This window comes from Leuciscus leuciscus, assembly GCF_965113295.1.
Source record: "Leuciscus leuciscus genome assembly, chromosome: 4".
NCBI lineage: Eukaryota > Metazoa > Chordata > Actinopteri > Cypriniformes > Leuciscidae > Leuciscus > Leuciscus leuciscus.
In genome coordinates this window covers 28,229,777-28,254,155 of record NC_138728.1, presented here as the reverse complement: position 1 = coordinate 28,254,155, position 24,379 = coordinate 28,229,777, and the positions used below count along the sequence as shown (strand labels likewise).

The following is a 24,379-nucleotide window of genomic DNA, read 5'->3' as shown; positions in this document are numbered from 1 at the left end:
TTTGAAACTGAAAATCTTCCTCTTTGTCACCCTCCAGCAATTAGGTGGCGCTTTGCTTCCTTTTAGTCGGTTTGCAACTCGCCAGTAAATGCACAGAAGAAGAATAACACGTCACAAGGCTGCGCCGCACTTTCGTGTCTGAGGTGATTCGACTGAAGAAAGGTTTGTGTTTTGAAGCATTTTAAGTGTTTAAGTTGATCAAAACCATTAGTTGATTCAATGTTATAGGTTTTGCAAGCGCTGTAGAATGAATGGATTATTATTCAACGTGACATTGTAATGCTGTATCTAACATTTATTATTCTTATTTTTGTGAGTAAAGTGCATCCACACTAAAGTAATAGAAAAGATGCGTCTCATTTTCTTGGTTAATAACTGTGGAGATGTCCTCAGCTCAATGCAGTATAATTTTATTTATATATATTGAATGTGCATAAAGGTTTTCGTCGTGGAAATGACTTTAGCCGTTTCTCAATACCAAGTACGCAAAGTTCGGACTTGAGTCCTTGGTAGTTCGGACTTGACAAGTTCGACTCAGGAGAACGAACTCCCGAGGACGGGAGGACGCAAGTCCGATTATTCTGCAAATGGAACAGCGGCGTACTTGATAGCGTCACTCAGCTCGCTCTGGCTACTCCGGTTATCTCTTTATGTATATCTAGGCTCCAAATAAAACAAAATATGTTATAAACCACCACTCTGCCTCTTTTCATTTTCATAAAAAAAATCTTAAACATAATGGCCACACAAATGTGGTTCAGGCAACGCAATTGATTATCTTCACTGCATATTTATAACAACACGAAATATAAAGCACAACCCTGACTCTTGATGAATGATGAATAAAAAAACATAAAATTGATCATTAAAACTAACATTTAGCAAAAAGAGACAGGGTTGTGTCATTTTATTTTATTATATATGTAGTGAAGAGAATGTAGGCAACATGTAGGCTATAATAACATATTTTATATGTTTTATATGAAATAAAATGACATAACCTTTTTTTGTTAAATGTCAGTTTTAATGATCAATAATAGCCATTATAAAAGTATAAGTAGCCTAAAAGGTATAAGAAGCTATACAATAATAAAGCAAACGATTCAGTCAAACAAAAGTCAGCTCTCTAGGCTACAACGTTAAAGTTAAATAGACTAAATAAAGCTATGAAACTTCACTTTGCCCTCAGCTTAACGGTTTGCCGGGGAACAAATTATAGATTGAGACAAATAAAATAAATAAATATCTCATGTTAAACCACTAGACTAGAGACATCCGAGCCAGCGGCAAGTCAGCAGCACTAGCCGAGGAAAGGCTGTTCTCGGCGGGGTACATGAGCGCCGAACGTCCGATTGCCTGGTTCTCACAACTCCGAAAACGTCAGATCAAATTTTCAAATAGGCGCTATCTTTATAAATAAACCAAAGATTTGATCTTTAAACAACTACATTCTCGCCTGAAATACTCTTTAAAACTACATTTCGTGACACAATTACAGCAGTATTTTTAAATTACGCGGGGTTTCTCCTCTGCTATTGACGCTTGCTGGTTGGTGTGAGATGCATTCTGGGATACCTGGCTGTCTCAAGTCCGCACAAGTCACCTCTCGATGCATCCTCGTTAAAAGGGGCGGATCAAGAACACATCCAGGGATTTGAACTGGACTTGGCTAGATGTGAACTTTGAATTGGAACAGTACTTGGGCAGCGACTGATGACGTTTCACAAGTCCACAAGAACACAAGTACAGACAAGAACGCATATTGAGAAACGGCTTACCTCTCTTTAAACATTTTAGTCTTTTTATTTCGCATATCCGGGTCTCGAACTGCTCGTTCACTTTGCGCATATATGCGACCTTTTGAAATGCCATTGCGACCCTAATTTTGAATGGGTCGCAAATGTATCACTGATTATTTTTGTACCTACCTTATGTTTTAGGCAATATGCTATGATTTACTATGAGCATTTATTAAAACAAAAATGTGTATTTTAAGAATACGTTTTATAATGTGCTCTGAGCATTCAACACATCAAGTTGGCTTCAGGGGTGTATACACGTATTCGTATTGAACCGTTCGGTACGAGGCTTTCGGTTAGGTTTTCGGTACGCAGTTTCAAACCGAACATTTTTCGTTATTTCAAATGTAGGTGTGTTGCGCGTGTCAAGCGCTCATAATGTAAGAGACGCTGGCGCGACCACAACATTGTCCAACATCAAATGGCAAACGTAATGCAAGCGGAACGAAACTGCTCGTTATTGTGTGGTTGAAGGACCGTTTATCAGTTTGGACCAGTGCAGCGCGAGCCGATCGTGATCAAGCGACACTGTTACTACACAGCGCTAAGAGATCCAGTAAAGAAAGCATTTGAATTCGCCACTTGAGTAATAACATCGCTGCGAGATCTAGTGAGAAACATTCACATTTCTCCGTTATTAACGGATCAAACAGGGCGTGGAAACTAGGAAGAAACATTGTGCCATGAATGAACCATTCAGTGTCCACAGATCAGCAACATTCACCATGGATTTACTGTAGTAACACTAACTGTCTGCAACCATGGAAGTTTGGCAGGAATAGTAGGCTAGGCTATAACATTACGTTGGTTTTATTTTGACATTATGAATACAATTGCTGCCCTCAAATGTTAATCTGAACTAAAATAAACCTTTGTTTATAACTACTACAATATTACATTAAATTTTTTCCAAGGAGCTGTTTTGTTTTATATGCTCCTAAGAAGAGTCAATTATAGCTCTAGAATTGCTCAAAGTAAAAAAAAAAAATAAAAAAAAAAAATAAAAAAATCATACTTTATGATGTTAGTTTTAATTAAAAAAAAGAATTAAAAAAATTAAATCAAGGAAAATTCTCATTTATTTATTTTTGCTGCGTACCTAACCGAACCGTGACACAAGTGTATCGTATCGAACCGTGAATTTTGTGAACCGTTACATCCCTATTGATGAGGCTGAGAAGGATTCGTCAGGAAAAGCACACGCGGGAAAAACGATACGGACATATGAATTTCGACACCAGTGGCTCGAAGAATACCAGTGGTTAAGGTACCAAGACGAGCAATGCACTGTGTGTACTGTAAATTCTGTGGGCCTTCAATTGCAGGACTGTCCAAATTTGTAACTGCGTCAAAACAATTCAAACACGAATCATTGAAGCTTCACAATGACAGTATGAAGCACGCGAAGTGTAGAGACAGGTACATATCTCGTGACGCAGCAGCACTTACTATAAATAATTTGTGCGACCAAATCATGTTTTGCGCCACTAACTGAAAAAGTTAGTAGCGCAAGTGCCACCAGTGGAAAAGGTTAGTGTAGTTCCCTGCACTTTAATATACTGAAAAGCAAAATAGTGCTTTAATTATTGACCATCATTGAGGAAAAGAAAATCAGCAAATACGAATTACACTGGCAATTATTGTATTAATTATAGATAGTTTTATAGATTACTGAGTTTTGCCCCATTATCTAAACCCATCAACCACAGTTTACAAAGAAAAAACAAAAATAAACGGTAAAACTAAGAAAAAGTGTATTTATTCCTGCGCATATTTCATGATTTAAAGTGGAACACACAAGCCTGTATGTATATGTGCAATACTTCAGAGTCTGATCACCTTTTTATTAAAGAAAGCAAGAAATGAATGTTCGTATTCATACAAACATCACATTAAAAAGCATTAGAATTAGACAAGGTTATACATCCCATAAAATATAAGTAAAGACTACAAATTATACATTAATAATGTGCAATTTTTTTTTCATGCACTAATTTCACTTTGATACAATCAAGTATTAGAACAAATGATAGTTTGAAGATAATTTATATTTCAAGTTTTGACTGCAAATGTCACGTCCATAACGCTGGAATTGCCCAATAGTAATTTAAAGATGTGGTAGCATTGGATCTGGATGGAAAGGATAACTCTGGGAGTTGGAAGTGGTGTGTCGCGATTCTGCCTTCTCACACCACGACACAGGTTCGTGGCCCCGAGTGTCGCGATTTCGGTTTCATTTCGCATAGCCCTTATAATCATAGATGACGCCATGGGTTTTTATTTAAAAGAAAGAGCGTAAGCCTACGTTTGTATGTAGGCCTATGGGCAATTTATATTCACAATACTTACTAAAATATAATTCATATTATTTTATTGCATTTGTATTAGTTGTTTGTAGAGTACAAAAAAATCGGTCGGTCTTAACTCAAGTTTACAACCGGCAAGTCGGTCGGACTAAAAGGGGAAAAATAAATAATTAATTGGGTCGGTCCTAAATTGACAGGGTCGGTCAGGTTACGGCAAACAAGAATATTTTTAAGGATGGCCTAATCTTAGGATTCTAATCAAATGTAGGCTATATTAGTAGTTTTAGCTGTGATATCGAAATTGGAATCGAGAATTGTTCAATTTCACTGGTATCTAAAATTGTGGGTGTCATAACCTTATTACATGGGTCAAAAACAACAACGACAAAAACCATAACTATTTTATTCATTTATTGCTTTTTTTTTGTGGTGGGGCCAGAAAAAAAGTAACAATTGAATCCACTGAGTCAAATCGAGAATTGAATCAAATTGAAATCTTGTGAATCTAATTGAATTGGGACACTTGTATCCAGGTGCGGAGCTAGACTCAAATACAGTGGGGGCGGAGCTTCATCATGAGGCCCTCTGCTACCAAGTCATTTTAAAATTAAAACCGTAAAAAAAATCGTAAAATTTCTGATGAATGCATATGTAATGTGTCACTTGTTGAGCCAAGTAAGCTTGTATGTTAAATAAAACAAAGAAAAGCCAATTTTTTTTGTCAAGTTTGTATTGACAAACAAAGAAAACAGTTTGCCAGTCAAGTAAAAAAATGTCAGCACCACGGACAGCGGCATCTGATTGACAGCGATGGTGCTGAACAGGCCAAGTGCGCTCAATCAGTGCCACATTATATAATTGTATCACCGCTTGTGTGGCCTGCTTCCTGGAGGCCCACCTTGTGTCAGAAAGTCTTCTCAGCATAAGAATGGTTCTTTCCAGTTGCATGTTTTCCTGCTCCTCCAGTATTTTAAATCTCGGAAGGCTTGAAGTTAAAAAAGCAGTACAAGGTCTCAAGTGTACCGAAAAAAACTTTTGCGCTACACAAACAACACGCAGCATCCATAAGAATCAGATTGAGGTTGTGTGCGCAGCAGTGGACATTAAAATGCCTTGTCTGAGAAATTTTGCTTGACTCTTGCTTGCTTTTTTCAAATATAGCAGACAATATAAATCATGACATGGAGGCACCGGCGCGCCGCGGTCACTTGCATTGCACGTGAACAGGAGCGCATCTCATCATTAATTAACCGAAACCGAAATATAGCCTATCTAAAGAAAGCTTTTAATGTCTTTAAACGAAACAATTCAAAATGAAAATAAATAGGCTACTCTCTGATTATGTAATCCAAGATGTGCATTTCTCTCTAGGCTATAGGCGTGTTCACTACGGAGATGGCGATCGTCAACTTCATCTTTGCAGAAGACACTGACAGAAAAGACTAGTTTATTAATAAAAATCAATGCACGTGTGTCACCGGATTTACCAATGCACATCTTGCTTGTTGCACGCACACTCGGCACACATATTATGTCGAAATAACGAGATATTGTTGAAATAACATTATTAATAATAATAAATCTTTAATAATATTTTATTGAAGGCCGAATGTTGTGCTTGTTCAATTTAATCAAATTAATACTTTAATTGTGATCATTAAAATAATTGAATATTAAATATTAAGTGGCCAATTTTTGCTGATTTATTAAAAGTATTCTTTAGCTATTATCTAGCACCCCCTCAGCACGTTAAAAAATGATCTGGCACCGCCCCTGGTTATAACGTAGCCTGGTAATACCAGACTCTGCTACTTCGCTTTGCTTCGTAGACAGAGTCTGGAAGGGCATAATAGAGAAGTGTTTTCTCTCTCGCGGGGGGGCGCTTGTCTGAAGTTTAAAATCGTTGGTTACCCGTAAGCCAATCACATAACGTTTGGTTATGGCGTGTGTTATGCGCATGCTCAGCCGCATCTAACTTCCACTGTAAACACATGTATGATGCAAAAACTAAATCATCGAGCGAAATACCGGAGTGAACATGGCTGTGAATGACTTTTGCAGATTATGTGAAGTAAATCTACGCATCCACGGTACAATCAGCGTCTACGTCACGGCTCTCAGCCCGCCCTCTGTTCGTTGATTGGCCCGGCTGTTTTCAGGCCGGTGGAAAACTGAAAGATAGGCTGCTATCTCAGACTGACTACAGAAGCGAAATGAAGTTGAGCGGAAGTAGGAAGTGTGACGTAGTCAGGCTAGTTATAACGGCCCATGTATAAAAAATGGTTGGGTCTAAATCAGGCTCGGGCTCGGGCTCATAATTACAATTAATGTGTCGGCAATATGTTACTTTGCCAGGGCCCCGTGCAATGTGTCACTTGGCGAGGGCCCCGTTCCTGTCCAGTGACGCAAGATTGCGGCGTTTGAGGGGCCCCTAATTGGCACGGGGCCCTGGGGCGGCCGCACCCATGCACCCACACTATCTCCGCTACAACCTGTATCGATACCCAGCCCTAAATTTGTATAATTTGTGTTCTAGTGTTATTTTTATTTTTATTTATTGGCTAAACAGGTCATTTAAGTCTATTAAAGGCAGGGTTTTTTCAGAGATGCTAACAATTAGGGCTGGGCGATATGACCAAAATCTCATACCACGAAATAAGTAATCTCATATCCCGATAACGATAGGCCTGTATATCACAATATAGTACATTTTCTTTAAATTCAATCAATTAATATTTTATATATATTTACCACATGGAAAATACTTTATTTTATTATATATAAACTAAAAGAATAGTTGATATATATATATATATATATATATATAATATTTTTTTTAGTATAAAGTATATACTCAAAAATGTACTCATTCACAACATGTGATTATTTTTCTCCCTTTATTTAGAACATCTGGGCAAATGTTTGATTAAGAATGTAGAAATATAAAATATGAATGATATGTAAAACATTTTTCAAAAACAAATGATTACAGGCCCAACACAAATTATTGATATAAAATACCAAAAGTAAACATTGTACTTTCAAGTTTAAAATGTAGCCGCAATCAGGGCTCCGAACCTGTTCAATGAACGAAAACAAACTAAATAAATTTTGACAGGAACATAACCAGAAACAGAAACAAAATCAAATTTAATCGTTCTGAACAGACACACTTATTTGAAATGGCCATTAACCGGTTATTAACTTATTTTATCTTAAATATTATGTTATTGTTAAATATTTTAATTTGGCAGTCAACCAATTATGAATTCAAATAGTACATACTGTGCGAATGTGATATTGACGCATAGCCAATATCAATGTGAGTGAAATGCCCGCGCTCATATGTCACTAAATGTCAAACGATTAGGCCTATATTTCAGTGAAAAATTAATAGCAGGTAATATACAACTTTTTGTTTGTTGAAACCAGTGAAAATTGCAGGATAGTGTAGAACATTGATTCACACAATGTCACATCATGATGGCTGACAGACATCATGATGTTGAGCCGGCATTGCAATCCCCCCACTTTTATTTCTAAATATTGTCATCTATCTTCTATTCCGATTCTCAAATACGTGTAAGTGAGTTTGTTTTGTCATTTAAAACCTTTATAAATGATCTTGATCTGTAAGGATAGATGGGCGCCGTCACAGTTTGAATCTGGCAGTTATGTCACGTCACTGTACATTCGCTCCTTAGTGGTCAGCTGCTGCATAACGTGTCAAAATCAAAATTGTTGATATTGTCATTTTCCCTCCTATTGGTTGTCGCTCGTGAAATTCGCTTCTCATTTGCATAAAGTTGAAATGTCTGAACTTTTGTCGCGTATTTCGCGTCACTTGACACACCCACATTCTGTCGCCAACAGTCACTGTCTCACGTGTCGCTTTGTCGCTGGTGGTGTGAACGCAGCTTAATGTCTCAAAGCACTTAACATTACAATAATTTGGACCAAATTCAGTGATTGGACGTTTTTGGTCCTGAGACTTCAACTGAAGATGTACATGTTTTAAAATGTACACCCCTTCTATTATTGATTGCTATTAGGATGTGAAGAGAGTTTCAACCAGAATAACAAATAAGTGTTTATTGAAAAAATTCTTACCCTATCTTTAACTCTCACTCTGACACTCCCTTACCAGTGCATTGAACTAGAGCTGATTGAGACGCACCAAGAGATTTAGTTTGGATTCTTTTTTCTTTGTTAATTATCCTCATTATTCTATTATCTTTAACAGGACAGAGTGTCCAAACACACAGAAAAACTCCCGGTGAAGCAACTGAGATCCACGTGACACAAGATGGCGTTGATTAAAGAGGAGAGTGAAGAAATGAAGATTGAAGAAGTATTCAGTTTGAAACAAGAAGATACTGAGGAACAAATAGGTTGGTTTCATACTCAAAACTGAACTCAGTCATTTAAAATGTCGATGTCTACAGAAATGAATGATATTTTTCAAAGAATGTCCTATTTAAAACAGTTTTATTTGACGTGTAGTGGGTCGCTCTTGGGCAGTAGGGGTGGGAATCTCTTGGCACTTAAGGATTCGATTACGATTCAGAATGGTGCGATGATAAAATGATTATTGATGCATCTTTTTTTTTTATATACAGGATTTCTTCTTTTCTGACTGTGTCATTAGGGTGAATCTTTCTTTAATAACCTCATGATCCGATTCGATTCAGTGAGTCATGATCTGATTCCAAAACTATTCTTGATCTACATATATATATATAGCTTACATTTATTTGTAATTTTTTTTAAATAACAATTATTTTTACATAATAATATTTAGTGACAATTTAATTACTTGTCTAATTATAAATGGGCCTACTTTTAAAAATAATTTAATTAAGTTTTAATCAAATTGTGTAAGAATTTTCAGCTAACAGTAGGCTATAGCTTCAAAACATGCAAGCAAAAATGACATACAAGCAAGTAAATAATAAAGAGGAACAAAGAAAAATTACAAGCAATAAACAAAGAGTTCTTTCAATATCTAAGGCAACTGTCTACAATGCAAGCAAATCGCTCGCATATGCGACAAAATTTTCACTCTGGGCACCTAAATAATGTCTATCATTACCCATTGTCTAATAAATTCTTAGATTTTACTCGCCAGTGTGTGTGTTAGATGCCAAGTATAAGTTCAGCATAGACATATTTTCACTCACTGAACTCTGACTGAGCGCTTCAGGGTTTCACTCTCCGTCATGCGATCTGTACTATTTCAATTCAGCTCAATGGATGCGCAAATGGGTATTTGACGTACCGTAAAGTCTAGTGTGAAGGCGCACGACTCGCTGTCGCTTTGCTGAGAGCGTTGTTTCTCTCACACACATGCAAAGAGAGAGAGCAAGAGTCTTGCATTCCACGCAGAATCAGCACGCTACATGTTAATGATATTCTTTGTTGGATTTTCCTGTCAAAATAAGTTCATTGAGATCATTCTGCTTTTAAGTACAAGCAGAAGATATGCTGGTTTCTCCGGGAGTGGGGGGAACAAATGCGCAAACGGCAATCTCATTGGCTGGAGCTCATCCCAGTTTGAGCGAATGCTGACAACGTGATTAATATTCATGAACCCAGCAGCTTATCAATCCTTAGTGTGCTATATATTGTTATTGGTAGTAAAATTAGTCGTAGTATCTTTTAATAATGATTACTATTAGATTCATAATAGAATGACCAACAATATCTTAAGCACCAGTTTAGTTTAAGTTCAGTTTAAATGACAAATATGCATTCATACATGCTTATCAAGTTTGTGTTCTAATTATTAAAGTTCTATCTAGAGGTCAACCGATATGGGTTTTTCTCTAGCCGGTGCCGATATTTAGAAATCGAGGCAGCCGATGGCCAATTTATGATGCTGATTTTTGGCCGATATGTTTGGCCGATTTTCCTTTTTTCCCACTTCATCTCATAAAATCTAACAGTTAATAAGAAATGATACAGAAAATTGCTTAAATTAAACATTTATTGAACAACACATGCCTCTCCAATCAGTGCACTTGTATAAAAAAAAAAAAAAAAAATGTATAGACTTTCAACAGCGCTATGTTTACAGCGCAACGTATCTGTACGTTTTCTTTCATTTTAATTGTGCAACATTAACTGACTGAGGTCATTGTCAGCGATACCAGTTTAAATCAGTAGTGAAATCTAAATGAAGAGCTAAAGTTATACTGCCCGAGGAATAATCGGAATACACTATGAATTTTATTTTTAATGTTCCATGTTTTTATTGTTTCAGAATGTTTATTATAATCTTCCATTTCTGTCTACAATTGAGTAGAGTGGGGTAAAACGTAGGCGTAACGCTTGTCCGGGCCAAGTAAAAGTTAATTTTACTTGCCGACAGGACAATTAGCCTGATTAAAACATCAATAACAAAAAATAATTTGGGAATCACCAAAACGCAAGAATTGTTCTGCATTCATTTAGTATAAGTTTAGATTAGTGAATAATAATATAATGTACTGACGGTAACGTTGTGCTGTTGAGGCTAAACAGGATAGGATGGCTTCAGGGTGAGTAGATCATGGGCTAATTAAAATTTTTGGGTGAACTAGCCTATCCCTCTAAAGCTACAAAAGTTCTTTAGTCAATAGCTGAGAGTAATTTTCTCTGTCACCTTTGTTCTTTGATTAAAATGAATGACAGACAGTTTAATCCTTTAATAAGGATTAATTTGTTTTTAATTTATAATTTATGCAGTGCAGACTGGTTGATAACTATTCAATTTCTGTATATTTATAAAGGGCACAGGTAAATAAGACTTTTAATATGGGTTTATGTGAGGATTGCTTGAAGTTTACTTAAGTTATTTTTTGAAGCCTAATAAATGTAAAAAAAGAAAAAAGTGATAGCTTTCAATACACTGTAAATATTGAATGGCTATAATTAACAATTAAATTGGGGGGTGAAAATCTATTTCATTGAGACATCAGTACCTGTATTATTATGCCCCTTTTCACAAGATGTAATATAAATCGTTGGTGTCCCTAGAATATGTCTGTCAAATTTCAGCTCAAAATACCACCCAGATCATTTATTATAGTTTGTCAAAGTTGCCACTTTTTGGGTGTGAGCAAAAACGTGACGTTTTTGTGTGTCCCTTTAAATGCAAATGAGCTGCTTTTCCCCGTCCCTGTTCAGAAGACGGTCGATCCTTTACACGAGCTTTGGATACTTCAGCAATAACAATGCAAATTTCACTCATCTAAAATCTCAGAAATAACCAGTAGCGGAGTGCAGCCTTACAGAGAGACTCAGGAAGAGGTTGCAAATTTTAGACTGTAACTGGATGTTTCTGAATGGTTAGTGGATACATTTATGTAGTTGTTGTGGAGTTACATTGATTCATGTCATCGACTTGCATGTACCATCATGTTTAACTTTTACACAAGTTGACACTGTCACAGTTGTCTTATAAAGACCTCAGGGAACTTGTTTATGAATCCAAATAGTGTTCTGTGCTCGTCTGTGCAGCCAACGACAGAACTGTTTTTATCTTGACATCAATAGCTGTATTAGTATCATTGATACTGGCCTTCATTCATAAAAAGATGTCATTAAACGTAAAAGTATTTAAAATACTGTCTTTGTTTTCTCTACATTAATTTGGAGATTAAATGTTAAATTATTACAATATAAAATATATAAACTTAATATAAACCTATAAAAACATAAGTGTTTTTAATTGCGATTTAATCAGAATTTTTTTTTTTTATTAATCGAGTACTTTTTTTTTTTTATCGATTGACAGCACTAATATATATACAAAATTATAAACACAACACTTTTGTTTTTGCTCCCAATTTTCATGAGCTGAACTCAAAGATCTAAGACTTTTTTATGTACACAAAAAGCCTATTTCTCTCAAATATTGTTCACAAATATGTCTGAAACTGTATTAAGGTGGGCGTACACGGTGCGATTTTTGATGTTTTACGAGCTCGTAGATGATCGCGTGGAAATCGGTGATGCTTGCATGGTCGCGGCTCGCAGCGTGTGAGAGGAATTACGAGCCGAGCACGTTACGAGCACCTCCCGACCTCCCGATAATTTTTAAACATGTTTTAAAAATTCGGGGAGTTGGCCCGATTTTCACCAGCGTATATGCTGTCCCCTATTGCCAAATCATACACACCCACGTCACAGGCTAGATCGATGGGGCTATACCTCAGTGGCAACCACACAGCGTGCGCATACACTGGGCACACACTCCCAGAAGCGCATGCACACACACTCAAGTTTTTATTTTTGGAAAAGAATGGCTACTGTTCTCTGCTTTTCAACTCAAATCATTTGCACACACATTTCTGTAATTTTTCTATCTGAAGCTATAGTTGCCTGCAACATTGAAAGCTCCAGTACTGTTTAGCGCGAAAGCTCACGTGATTGCCGCCGGCTCGGGATAAAATTCGTGCAGGACAGTCGTGCCATGTATCAGCTGCTTTGACGTGATTAACCCTCTGAGGTCGGAAAACGCGCCCCCGCGTTTTGCTGGATTTTCTTCACATTGTAGTACAATAAACTTAAATTACTCCGTCATTTATGGTTATACAGAAAAAAGAAATATAAAAAAAGAATCTGTGATATTTCTACTTTTGTATGTGTCCACTTACAATCAAATCAAAACATTGTGCTTTTGTAAAATAAAGAAAATAAACAGGGTGTGCGTTCTGCCTCTCCGTCGCGGTGAACTTTTTTTTCTTGAACACGTCTATAAACTGAAACAAAACTCAGCGAATCCTTCTCACACATTTATGAGCCATACACCTTTATACACATTTAAGTGTGTACTTTTAAATGATCGGATTCAAACTGAAAACAAATATTCTCTGTTTAAGCAATTTGTATAAAACCAACAGGATGTCCAGTATCTCAAACGCTTGCTAATTACTTTTAATTCGGCCACGCCCACTCGCGCAAAAGAGATTCACATGCAAATCTCCACATGGAACGCGAACGCCCTCGTTACCTCAAACACAAAACACCAAAACACTTCACAAGTCTCTGCTTTTCGTCGAGTTTGGAAGACGCGCTGTGAGCTTACATTGGATTTACATCAGAAGAAGAAGAACGCGATTTGAAGACAAGAAAGATAAGTTAAGTTTCTTAAGGTAAGAAATTCTTACTTATTAGTTTATGGTATTGTTGCATAAACTTCACATTGCAGTTGAACTGTTGCTAGATATATGGTGAATATTATACTATTTAGACCCGTGTTTACTGTTAAATACTGTTTGTGGATATCTGCTCAAACATAGATATGTATAACCATAATGTTTAATATTTTGGAGCGCGATGGCGTTTGAATGTATCATATTTTGGAACGCGCTGTGGGTTTGAATGTATCATATTTTGGAGCGCGATTGCGTTTGAAAGGAAAAATGCACCAAACATTAGGCTTTATGTTTTTACTATTATCTCATTTCATATCATCATAACGAATGGAAACATTTGAAGTAACATAAGATAATCAATATATTTTTCTCTAGCATTGTTACTGAAATCTTTTGGAAGATTTATAGGCTGCTTTGTAAAATAAAATTATTTTATGCAGTACTGCACATAGCTTATGCCTACAAGGCACAACAAATATGGTGTTCTTTATATTATATATTGTTGGAAACATTTGTGTGTGTGTGTGTGTGTGTGTGTGTGTGTGTGTGTATTCTGTGAATTTTAAAAAGCAATTTTAACCACAAAAATTTAAAATGTATTCCCAAAATCGTGCAGGCCTAGTTTCTCTTGATACCAGTATGTTCACTTTTTTCTTTTCTTTCAGGGACCAGATGCCACTGAGTCCTGCTGACTTCAACATTCACATGAGTCTCTGTACATGAACATGGTAAAGTGAAAATCAAACACCTTGGAAATGGTATGTACAATGTTTTTAGGAATGGCACAAAGGTCTCTGTCTTTGGATCATTGTTTTCAATGTGCTCTTTTGTCATTTGTTGTGTATTTTTGGATTATGTTGTGTTGTAAATAAATCCAAACAATCTAAAAGCCATTCTTTTTTAAATCTCCTCATTCTTTGTGCAAGGTTGCTCTGAATGACAGGGCCTGATCGCTCCTAATAGGGCAGTTAGGGGAGTGTCTTTGTCTTTCTCAGGTGTTAAAAGCTTACATATTCATGAGATGATCACGCCTCTTCGAATATGGCTTTGTCACACAAAACACGTCTTAGAAATTTTAAATCAATATATTGTCTTATCTGAATGAGCAGTCAGGGTGATTTTCACATAGTTTTGGAGCAAATATTCTAGGCTACGTCATACAATTTTCAAAAGTCTTGTGAAGAAATAATCAATATGGGTTTCATGGCCTTATTTCAGTGACAATTTTTTTTTGTATTTTCACAAACCACGCATAAATGTCATTATCTCAAAACTACAAACTTTTACATACATGCTGCTGATATATTATTGTAGCAGAGTTTGTGCTGAATACAGTGTAATTAGACTTTAGCCATGAAAATGTCACTAGTAACAGAAAAAAACACAAATGTCAGAGCATGTCAGAACACCTCCAGGCCCAGAAAACAGCTCAGACCTCAGAGGGTTAACAGGTTAACTGACTCGTAACGTGTGCAATATAATAATAATAATAATATGTTTATTTTATATAGCGCCTTTCTGAGGACTCAAGGTCGCTTTACAATAATTACAAATACACATAACATAGAAACATGACATAGAGATGATACATATAAACTGTGAAGGATAACATAGTAGAGGTATAGTACATATAGAATCAGAACATTCAGGGGTCAGGGAAACAAGTGACAAAAAGATGTGTTTTAATGTGGGTTTTGAAGTCTTGTAGTGATGAGAGATTGCGGATTTGTTGTGGAATTGAATTCCAGAGAGTTGGCGCAGCGGTGCAAAAAGCCCTTCCACCAAATGATGATAGTTTGTGCCGTGGGATTGTCAACAGACCGGTATCGGATGATTTAAGTGTGCGGACAGGTGTGTATGTATGGATGAGGTCAGAGATATAGTTTGGGGCAAGACCATGGAGAGCTTTGAATGTAATGAGTATTTTGTACTGAATGCGATAGCGGATGGGTAACCAATGTAGATGGGAGTAATGTGGGAAGATTTCTTAAAGGGATACTTCAGGATTTAGCATTAAGCTTTGTATTAGTAGAAAACCTGTAGTATTTTCGAATTACCATGCTTTCCACCCTCATATCCCCCTGAGATGAGAGATTTATGCATTTTTTGTCTGGATAAAATCCTCCGATGACGCAAAAATCGTAATTTTGCGTCATCTGAGGATTTTCTGGCCAGAGGCTGAAGACTACAGCCAGTAGTAGGGGCTGTCCCGCATGTTTTCAACCCGCCCATAGAGGGTGGGATCTCACTCACAGAATGTACACAGTATCAGCCGTCCTTCTTTGGAAGCTAAGCTAGCAGGCTCTTGTTCTGTGGAGAAAGCTGAGTAGTAGGAGAAAGCTGAGTAGTAGGGGTTACCATTCTCTTTTTCCCGGACATGTCCGACCGTCGAGATCGTTCAAAATGTCCGGGACTCGGCTTTTGCTTTCTGCAGTCGCCAGTCATTGTTTACATGCACACCTTTTGTTTCAATCTAACTGAATTAATTCCGATTGGTGAATCTGAATGTAGTGTTTACATGAACGCTAAACAAGTGATCGGTCGATGTGCGTTTTAACATTGCTAAGAAAATTCCCGCTCCTCCGTGAGAGATAGGAGACCTGTGCGTCTCAGTAATGACGCCACCGGCCTCGCACCGTTCTCCCGCGCCCCTCAGCCTCGTCCTGCTCGCCACAGTAAACATAATGAATGGCGACTGAAGAACGCAAAAGCCGAATCCCGGACATTTTGGCCGATCTCGATATCCCGGGCAAACTCGTCACGGAGACTCACTAGTAGCATAACCTTGTTGTTTTCAACTGCGCTCTCTTACCGGGAGGCGTGGCTTGGGAGTGGCCTCGTAGAGCAACGAAGCAAGTGCATTCTGGGAGTTGTTGTCTTTCATCCACATAAGCCAAAAATACATTTTCTGGGTTTTCTCAGTCTAGAAAACTCCAAATTCAAAAATGTCTTCACATTTTTTCTACATAAATGGCCTATTTTAAATACACATTCATCTTTCCAGAGGTGAAGTATCCCTTTAATGTAAGTGAGGACTCTGGCAGCAGAGTTCTGGATATATTGAATTTTATTTAATGATGAATTTGGTAGGCCATAGAAAAGAGAATTGTAGTAGTCAAGCCGCGAACTGATGAAAGCATGAACTAGGGTCTCAGCATTACTGATGGTAAGAAATGGACGTAAGCGTGCAATATTGCGAAGGTGGAAGAAGGCAGATTTAGTGAGCGAGGAGATGTGAGGAAGAAAGGAAATGGAGGAATCAAAGATTATACCCAGGTTTTTGACAGTGGTGGAAGGTTGAACCGGAACTCCAGCAATATTGAGATTGTCAACACAGACCCGGGATGTAGTTTGAGGTGAACCAATAAGAAGTAAATCTGTTTTGTCTGTGTTGAGTTTGAGAAAATGACTGGTCATCCAAGCATTTATTTCATCAATACAAGCTGATATGGAAAGCGCTGGGAAAGGAGCATTGCGTTGGGAATGGATGTATAATTGGGTATCGTCTGCGTAACAGTGGAATTTGAAGCCATGATGACGGATGATATCACCTAGTGGAAGCATGTAGATAATGAAGAGAAGAGGCCCAAGAACAGAACCCTGAGGAACACCGTGCGGGACAGAGGCAGAAGTGGACTTTGACTGGCGGATGGAGATGTAATGCTGGTGATCAGACAGGTAGGAGGTGAACCAGGATAGGGCAGTTCCAGAAATACCAATATCTCACGACCTCCCAAGTGTCCGAACTCGCACCGTGTACGCCCGCCTTTAGTGAGCACTTCTCCTTTGCCAAGATAATCCATCCACCTCACAGGTGTGGCATATCAAGATGCTGATTAGACAGTATGATTATTGCACAGGTGTGCCTTAGGCTGGCCACAATAAAAGGCCACTCTAAAATGTGCAGTTTTATCACATAGCACAATGCCACAGATGTCGCAAGTTTTGAGGGAGCGTGCAATTGGCATGCATGTCCACCAGAGCTGCTGCCCGTGAATTGAATGTTCATTTCGCTACCATAAGCCGTCTCCAAAGGCGTTTCAGAGAATTACAGAATATATCTATATATATGTATAACACATAAAGTTTGTGTAAACACAAACTTTTATTTTGGATGCGATTAATCTTTTCACAGCCCTAATATATATATATATATATATTAATCGCGATTAATCGCATCCAAAATAAAAGTGTGTTTACATAATAAATGTGTGTACTGTGTATAATTTTGTATATATAAATACACACACATGCATGTATTTAAGAAATATTTGCATGCATATACTGTATATATTTATATATGTTATATTATTTATAAATTAAATATTTTATATATAAATAACACATTTTTCTTAAGTATATACATGCAAGTGTGTGTATATACAAAATAATCATACACAGTACCCACACATATATTATAAACACATGGATGTGTTAAAATATTTGGATGCGATTAATCTTTTCACAGCCCTAATATCATTTTATTTATTTATTTATTAGTTACTAGCCAATGGCGATTCTATTGCCAAGGTGTTTATAGGGGGTTGTAAGGCTTTGTTTCCACCTGGTATTAAGATGTATTTTGGTCGATCAGATCACAAGTTGATGACGGAATAAATCACCGTCCATAAATACAGGTGTAAACAGGGTCTAAAATGTTTTGAACTTGTCCACTTTTGACCATTTCCAGAGGTAGTTGAAAAGAAATTAGACCGGATTGCTTTCATTGTGTAGACGCTAATATCATAAGCGTACAAACAGCCAAACGTACAAAAGAACCTCTCCGGGTTGCAGTGACATTAATTTCTTAATTTATGTCAGGAGTGCAAAATAATCAACCTGTAATGTTTGATATTTTGAATAGAATATCACAGGCATATGAATTCACTCACTTGTGCTGCGGTTTGTGTTTACATAGATGCACTAGATCAATGGTTCTCAAACTTTTTCGGTGTGTGGCCCCCTTGGATGTGAATACAGAGATTAAAAGTGAACAAAAGAAAGTATCCCTCCGAAAGGAAACGTGAGTGACGATTTGGGAAAAAGACACAAGAGATTCCATGTCCAGAGGAACAGGCTAATTCATGTAATAGGTTATTGTTTAATTTGTGGAAAATCGCAAAACAGAATAAACCGACATATGGCTTAATTATATTTTATGGGTTCTGGCGTACCTCTCTCATTCGGCACGTAACTAAATGCCTCTCAAAACGTCACAAAATCTGACGGCGCTGCTTGTATGTTTTAAACAATTCGAGTTTCGACCACCCTATTTTGAAAAATAAACGTTGAAAGTGGGCTCTTTTGTTTGTGAGAGTCTAATGTATACGATCGTATACAGTTTTACAACATAAACGGTGCTCAGATTGCATTAATGTCTTGAAGACTGATGATGGAGAGCAGATCGTTCAGGCGAAATCTGACGTAACAATGAAAAATATATAGTGATGCACCGATGTAAAAATTGTGGCCGATACCGATAACCGATATTAATATTGCTGTCATGGCCGATACCGATATTTACCGATGTCGATATCTCTGTATAGAAAACACATTTTTATGATAATCAAATAAAGAGCTATTTTCCAAAACACTTTTTTTTTTTACTTTTGTAATTTATTTTCAGAAATGACTGATATTGGGCTCAAGAAAAAATAAATATTTATATAATTAATACATTTTTATAAAGGATACAAGTGTGTCCTGAATTCACACTATGAATAAGCCAACCCTGAGTATTCTCAATACTAAACATCTAAATCACTTGAGACCAAGTCACTTTATTCTGTGAACATTGATTGTACAACAGTACAAAACTTTAAAGTACAGTAGTAGGCCTTAAATGGCTAAAGCCAAAAGTATTGAAAAAGGTAAAATGTGAAAATGGAACCAGAACAAACTGGACTGAACAGATACTGGCTTTTGCAGTCTTCTGAACTGTAAGTACAGTAACTAAGTATTGTAACTGCCAAGTACTTTAGGGTAACGGGTTAGGCCTAACCCTTGGCCTTCCCAGCCTTTGGAAGCAGACGAATGTTGTGCTTAACCAACAGGAGCATTTCTGCTCTCTCTGTACCGATCCTATTTCTCTTTTCACTGACAACATTTGAAGCGGCGGAGAAGAGACGTTCACTTTCCACGCTTGTACAGGGAGCTGACAGGTACTTGCGTGCCACTGGGGCGAGGGCAGGGAAGCGGGTCATGTTGCTTTGCCAGTACTGCAGTGGGCTCACATTTCTGGGGATGGTGGGCTCACTCAAGTAACCATGCACCTAAAAGAAATATAGACAAGTGCATAAAGATACATCTCTGGCAAATCATCAGGAAATTATTATTCAACATTTGTATTCATGACACCAAATGAAATAAAATAACTGTTCATTCAATTATATATTTTTTCTTGTGAGGCCAAAACTCTGGAGTCCCAATATATGTATGCCTAGTCATTTCAATGTAGTAGCTAATTGATAAGATTGTTTCGCTATCTATCCACACTGGAGGGAGCACCTACTACCCCACCATTGGTCAGCCCAGTAGACCCATTACAAGCCTTTCACTAAATTTTAGACAAGACAGTCTATTGAGATGCACCCATTACAGAATCTCATGACAGAGAAAAGACAGACTATTGAGATGCACCCATGTTAACCGTGGCATGCACCAGCAATCCTACAAGTTCAATAATAACTATGGACCGCAGTTTTTCATGAGATTTGACTGTCAATAAAAATGATCTGATCACACAAAGAAATGTGAAATACTTAATTTGAATGAAAGACTATAAAAAGATTATCTGATTCAAATAGTATAGTAACCTAGCCTACCTGCACCCTCGTTGAACCTGTTGCCTGTTCATCCTGCTCCTTTTCCTCCAGAATTTCATCGAACATGTCCAGGAACGAATGCCCTTCACTTGGCGTACACATCCTCTTTTCTTGTGGTTCACCTTCTTCTGGCTCAGTGTCTTCTGCGCCGGGTGTAGGCCCATCTGTGGCACTGGCGCTAGTCGTCGCTGACGCTGTCATCTTGTCCACTTCTTTCTCTAGCTTGTTTTTTGCCACTCGCTTGAGGTCTGCGTCAAAGTAGCGATCTTTGTATCTGGGGTCCAGGATTGTTGCCAAGTAGTAGAGCTGCTCGGAGAAAGTGGTTTCGAATCTCTTGTTCACAGCTTCAAGCAGTGCAGACTTGGTCGTTTTGACCCCACTGTCGGTTTCGGCTGTCTTGTTCAGAAAACGCTTGAGTGCCACAACAGACGGGATCACGTCAGCAGCTGTAGCTGTATGCGAGCTAATCTCTCTTGTCAACTCTTCAAAGGGTGCCAGGAGTGTTGTCATTTTCTCAATGAGACTCCACTGGTTTGCGTTGAGAGATACGGGCAGTCCGTGGTAAGCCTCGTACATAACCAGTGCGCGCTTCTGTTCCAGGAGAGTTGTCATCATCAGGAATGTACTGTTCCAGCGCGTTGGGACGTCTTGTTGTAGCATCTTGGTCTTCATTCCCATCTCTCTCTGGATGTCTCTCAGCCGAGAGGTACCAAGGGGGGAGCTTTTAAAATGTCCGACTATTTTTCTCGCTATGGCCAAAGAGTCAACAACGCTTCGCTGGCTTAGTACTGCATCGTGCACTGCTAACTGCCCCAGATGAGCCATACAGCCCAGGCTTTTAACACCACACTCCTCCATCGCCTTCACCATATTTCGTGCGTTGTCTCGAAGCACAACGTGCACATTTTCTTTCCGGATTCTCCATTCTGTAAACATGCCGTCAAACGCACTGGCTATGGCAGTACCTGGAATAAAGGGATTTAAAAAAAAAAGTTTAATCAAAGATTGATTTGCATTTTGATTGAACATTTATTAAACAATTGTCATAAAGCATTTATAAAACAACAACGAAAAAACGTTTATTTTAATTTTATATTGACACCTGGGATCCCCCGCGAAACGGTTCTCATTCGCGCTTGAATAAGGCCTGCGACACTGGCTGCTGGCGTGAGAGTCTCAGCTGCGTTGGGTGTCTGTTTTTATTTCGGCTCCCATGTTAACAGGTTGGAGTTTGCACACTGCCTGCGTGAGACGCGCGGCTCGAGCCACGCGGAAAACGTGTGCATGCTAGAAATAGAACCGACGCCTGAGTGTTCCAGCAACGGGAGTGTTCTCTGGCTAGAGCGCAGAACAGCGGAGTTTGTAGGCTATGGACCGAAGTGCATGTCTGAGCTTGTGTTGCTGCTGTTGCTTTGACGATGTGGAAAATAGAATAATGGAAACAAAATGTATTAGACTTTTTACCCGTTATTATAAATCTAAATTAATCTCGTTTTTAATTTAGGCTAACTTAATTTCGTTTTTCTTTATTTGAATTTCGTTTTTTCTTTATTTAAATTTCGTTTTTCTTTATTTAAATTTCGGTTTTTCTGTATTTAAATTTCGTTTTTCTTTATTTAAATTTCGTTTTTCTTTATTTAAATTTCGTTTTTTCTTTATTTAAATTTCGCTTTTTCTTTATTTAAATTTCATTTTTCTTTATTTAAATTTCGTTTTTTCTTTATTTAAATTTCGTTTTTCTTTATTTAAATCTACCCTTTACTGTGTCAGTAATTTGTTAGTCAGAAAAATATAAGACTACCTTAAAAGTATTGATTAAGTTAACAGACTGTGCGTTTTATATCACTAGTGCGGTGTCCGTTCTCGGAGAATATAGCCCTGCTCGCGTGAGGTGCGCCGCTTCCCGCTCGCGCTGTTCTGTAGTTTACTATTAATTCTGAACGTGTCGCGTCTCGCGTCTGTCTATAGGCCTATTGCACCAAATGCGACACTGCACTCCCTTGTGAAGTCGATTGGATGAACGGTTCTCGAAATAATCAAAATGCAAACGGACAGACAGACACATAGAGATTACTACCTATATTCCTTACTGAGCGCGAAGCAGCAGTGCAGCCAGCCACAGGTGCGGTTCCCGAGTGTTATACGTGCTGCGCTAAACTGTGGCGCTGTTACAAAATAGCCTAAATTAAAGCATTTAAAGTTGGGGATAAAACATAGGCTAATTATATTTAGAATACAGTAATGTATAACTGCTTATAAAGGAATAAATATCAAGGAGTAAATCAATGACAATTTCTTTATTGGTGAAAAAAAAAAAAAAAATGCAACTGGTCGACCAATGAGAATGTCAGTCGACCAAGACGCCATCGACCGACTAAAGTTGACAGCCCTAGTATTTTTTCCTAACCAACTTCTGCCATTCCCGCATTCTGATCAGTCACGGCAGAAGTGGGTTGGGTGGGGGCACGTAACGAGAAAGAATATAGACATCTCAATGTCTAAGTGTTTTGTAATGAATATTAAAATAAGAAAGAATAAATAGACAATGTAAATGTCTGAGAGTTTTGTATAACATGCTCATTGGGTTAAATGGTTTGATTGACAAGTGCTGAAAAGCTGTGGTGTTGAATTATAATATAATATAAATTAGGGGTCGACAATAGGCGAAAACTAGCCCGCCAGCAATATTTTCTGGCCCGCCTAGATCTATTTTCTAATATAGGCTTTTTACTTATTTAATAAATCCATGTAATTGGTTGATGAAACATTGATTAAAATTAAGATACAATTAATACAAAACGAAATTAAATTTAAAGACAGGTTTTGTGCTTTCTGTTTGAGGTTTCTGTGAGTTTTAAAGCAGTCTTTTAGTGGCGCTTTCAAAGCGCTAGAGCGCTCACGTCTATAACGGAGAACTGTCCGTCCGTAACATTGTGAAATAAATTTATCATAGATATTCGAATACATTGCTTGATATTTGATACACGTGCGAATTTGATTTTTCTCAAAAGTGACAGCCCTAACGACCATATAACTACGTTCTGCCTGATATTACACAGTTATATTTAGCCTACCGCGAGAGATATGTAGCTAGTTCTAGGCATTAGGCTATTGCAGCTGACATGCAAGCCAGCAATTATACACAACTTTCCCTTTTGCCCTGACTTTAATTTAATTTGCATCTGTCAAAAAAAATAGCCAGGCCTACCTGTATGCGAGCCAGGGAATTCTTGGGCATGTAACACGGCTCTCTTCATCTCGAAGTTGTCATCAATCCACTGAGCCGTGAGGCTCAACATGCTTGTTTGGTTGAGGTCGGAACTCCAGATATCCGTTGTAAAACTGATGTCATTGACATCGCTGTCCAGTAACTTGTGGACGTGGGTGGCTACGATATCATGTAAGGCAGGTAGGGCGACATCCGCAAAGTAACGACGACTTGGCTTGTCATAGCGGGGCTCAGCGACCTCAAGCACCTCTCTGAAGCCTTCGTCTTCCACTACTGAAAAAGGTTGGTCATCAACAGCGATCATCTTTGTTATTGCCGTGGTCAATGCCTTTTGCTTCGGGTGGTCCTTGTGGAATTTCTTGGTCTTTTCCAGCGCTTGTTCTATGGGGCTACCGACTGGTGCAGCTGCCGTAGTAGCTTTCTTCCGCTGCTTGTTAGCATTAGCTAGTTTCTCATATTCTTTGTAGGCGTTGGGATGCTTGTTTTTTAAGTGGGTGATCAAATTGGTTGTATTGAACGATTTGACACAAATCCCCCCTCGCATCACCCGGCCCTCACAATCATTGCATACAGCATAGCGAGGATCCTCTTCAGACACTTTGAAAAACGACCAGACAGACGACATTGTTGCTTCCTCACCAAAGGCAAAGTCAAACTGACTTTTTTTTGCCGCCTCCAGCACCTGCTTGTATGCGCGTGCAAAAACAAACATCCCCGCCCCCACACTCACATCTAAGCCTACACACACGTCAGATACACAGGACAGGAATGATTATCGGCCTGTTCACATCGGCCCTATTTTGACATCGGAACGATACCGATGTGTAAAAAAATGACCATATCGGCTGATATTATATCGGCGGCCGATATATCGTGCACCACTAAAAATATATCAATATTTTATGAATTTAACGCTTTTGTGGACAAAGTGCTGTTGGATGTTTTTCAATGGACGCTTGTCATGGACATTTTTCCCAAGTGTGACTGATTGGATTCATCCTGTCATCCAACAATTTTGATTTTGCATGTTGTCATTTGCACTCCTGACACAAATTACAATATTACTGTTGCTGGGGCATCT

The 24,379-nt window shown here is 38.1% G+C and overlaps 1 protein-coding gene across 1 annotated transcript in view; it reads left to right on the top strand.

The window, feature by feature from the left end:
• The first annotated feature begins 94 nt into the window (after window positions 1-94).
• The window catches only part of LOC309497652 (uncharacterized protein), a 48,035-nt gene continuing 23,750 nt past the window's right edge, over window positions 95-24,379 (top strand). The window contains exons 1-2 of the mRNA XM_082167948.1: window positions 95-162; window positions 8,349-8,496. Of these exons, the coding sequence (XP_082024074.1) occupies window positions 8,412-8,496 (85 nt within the window). The 5' untranslated portion in view covers window positions 95-162; window positions 8,349-8,411. The remainder of the gene's footprint in view (window positions 163-8,348; window positions 8,497-24,379) is intronic.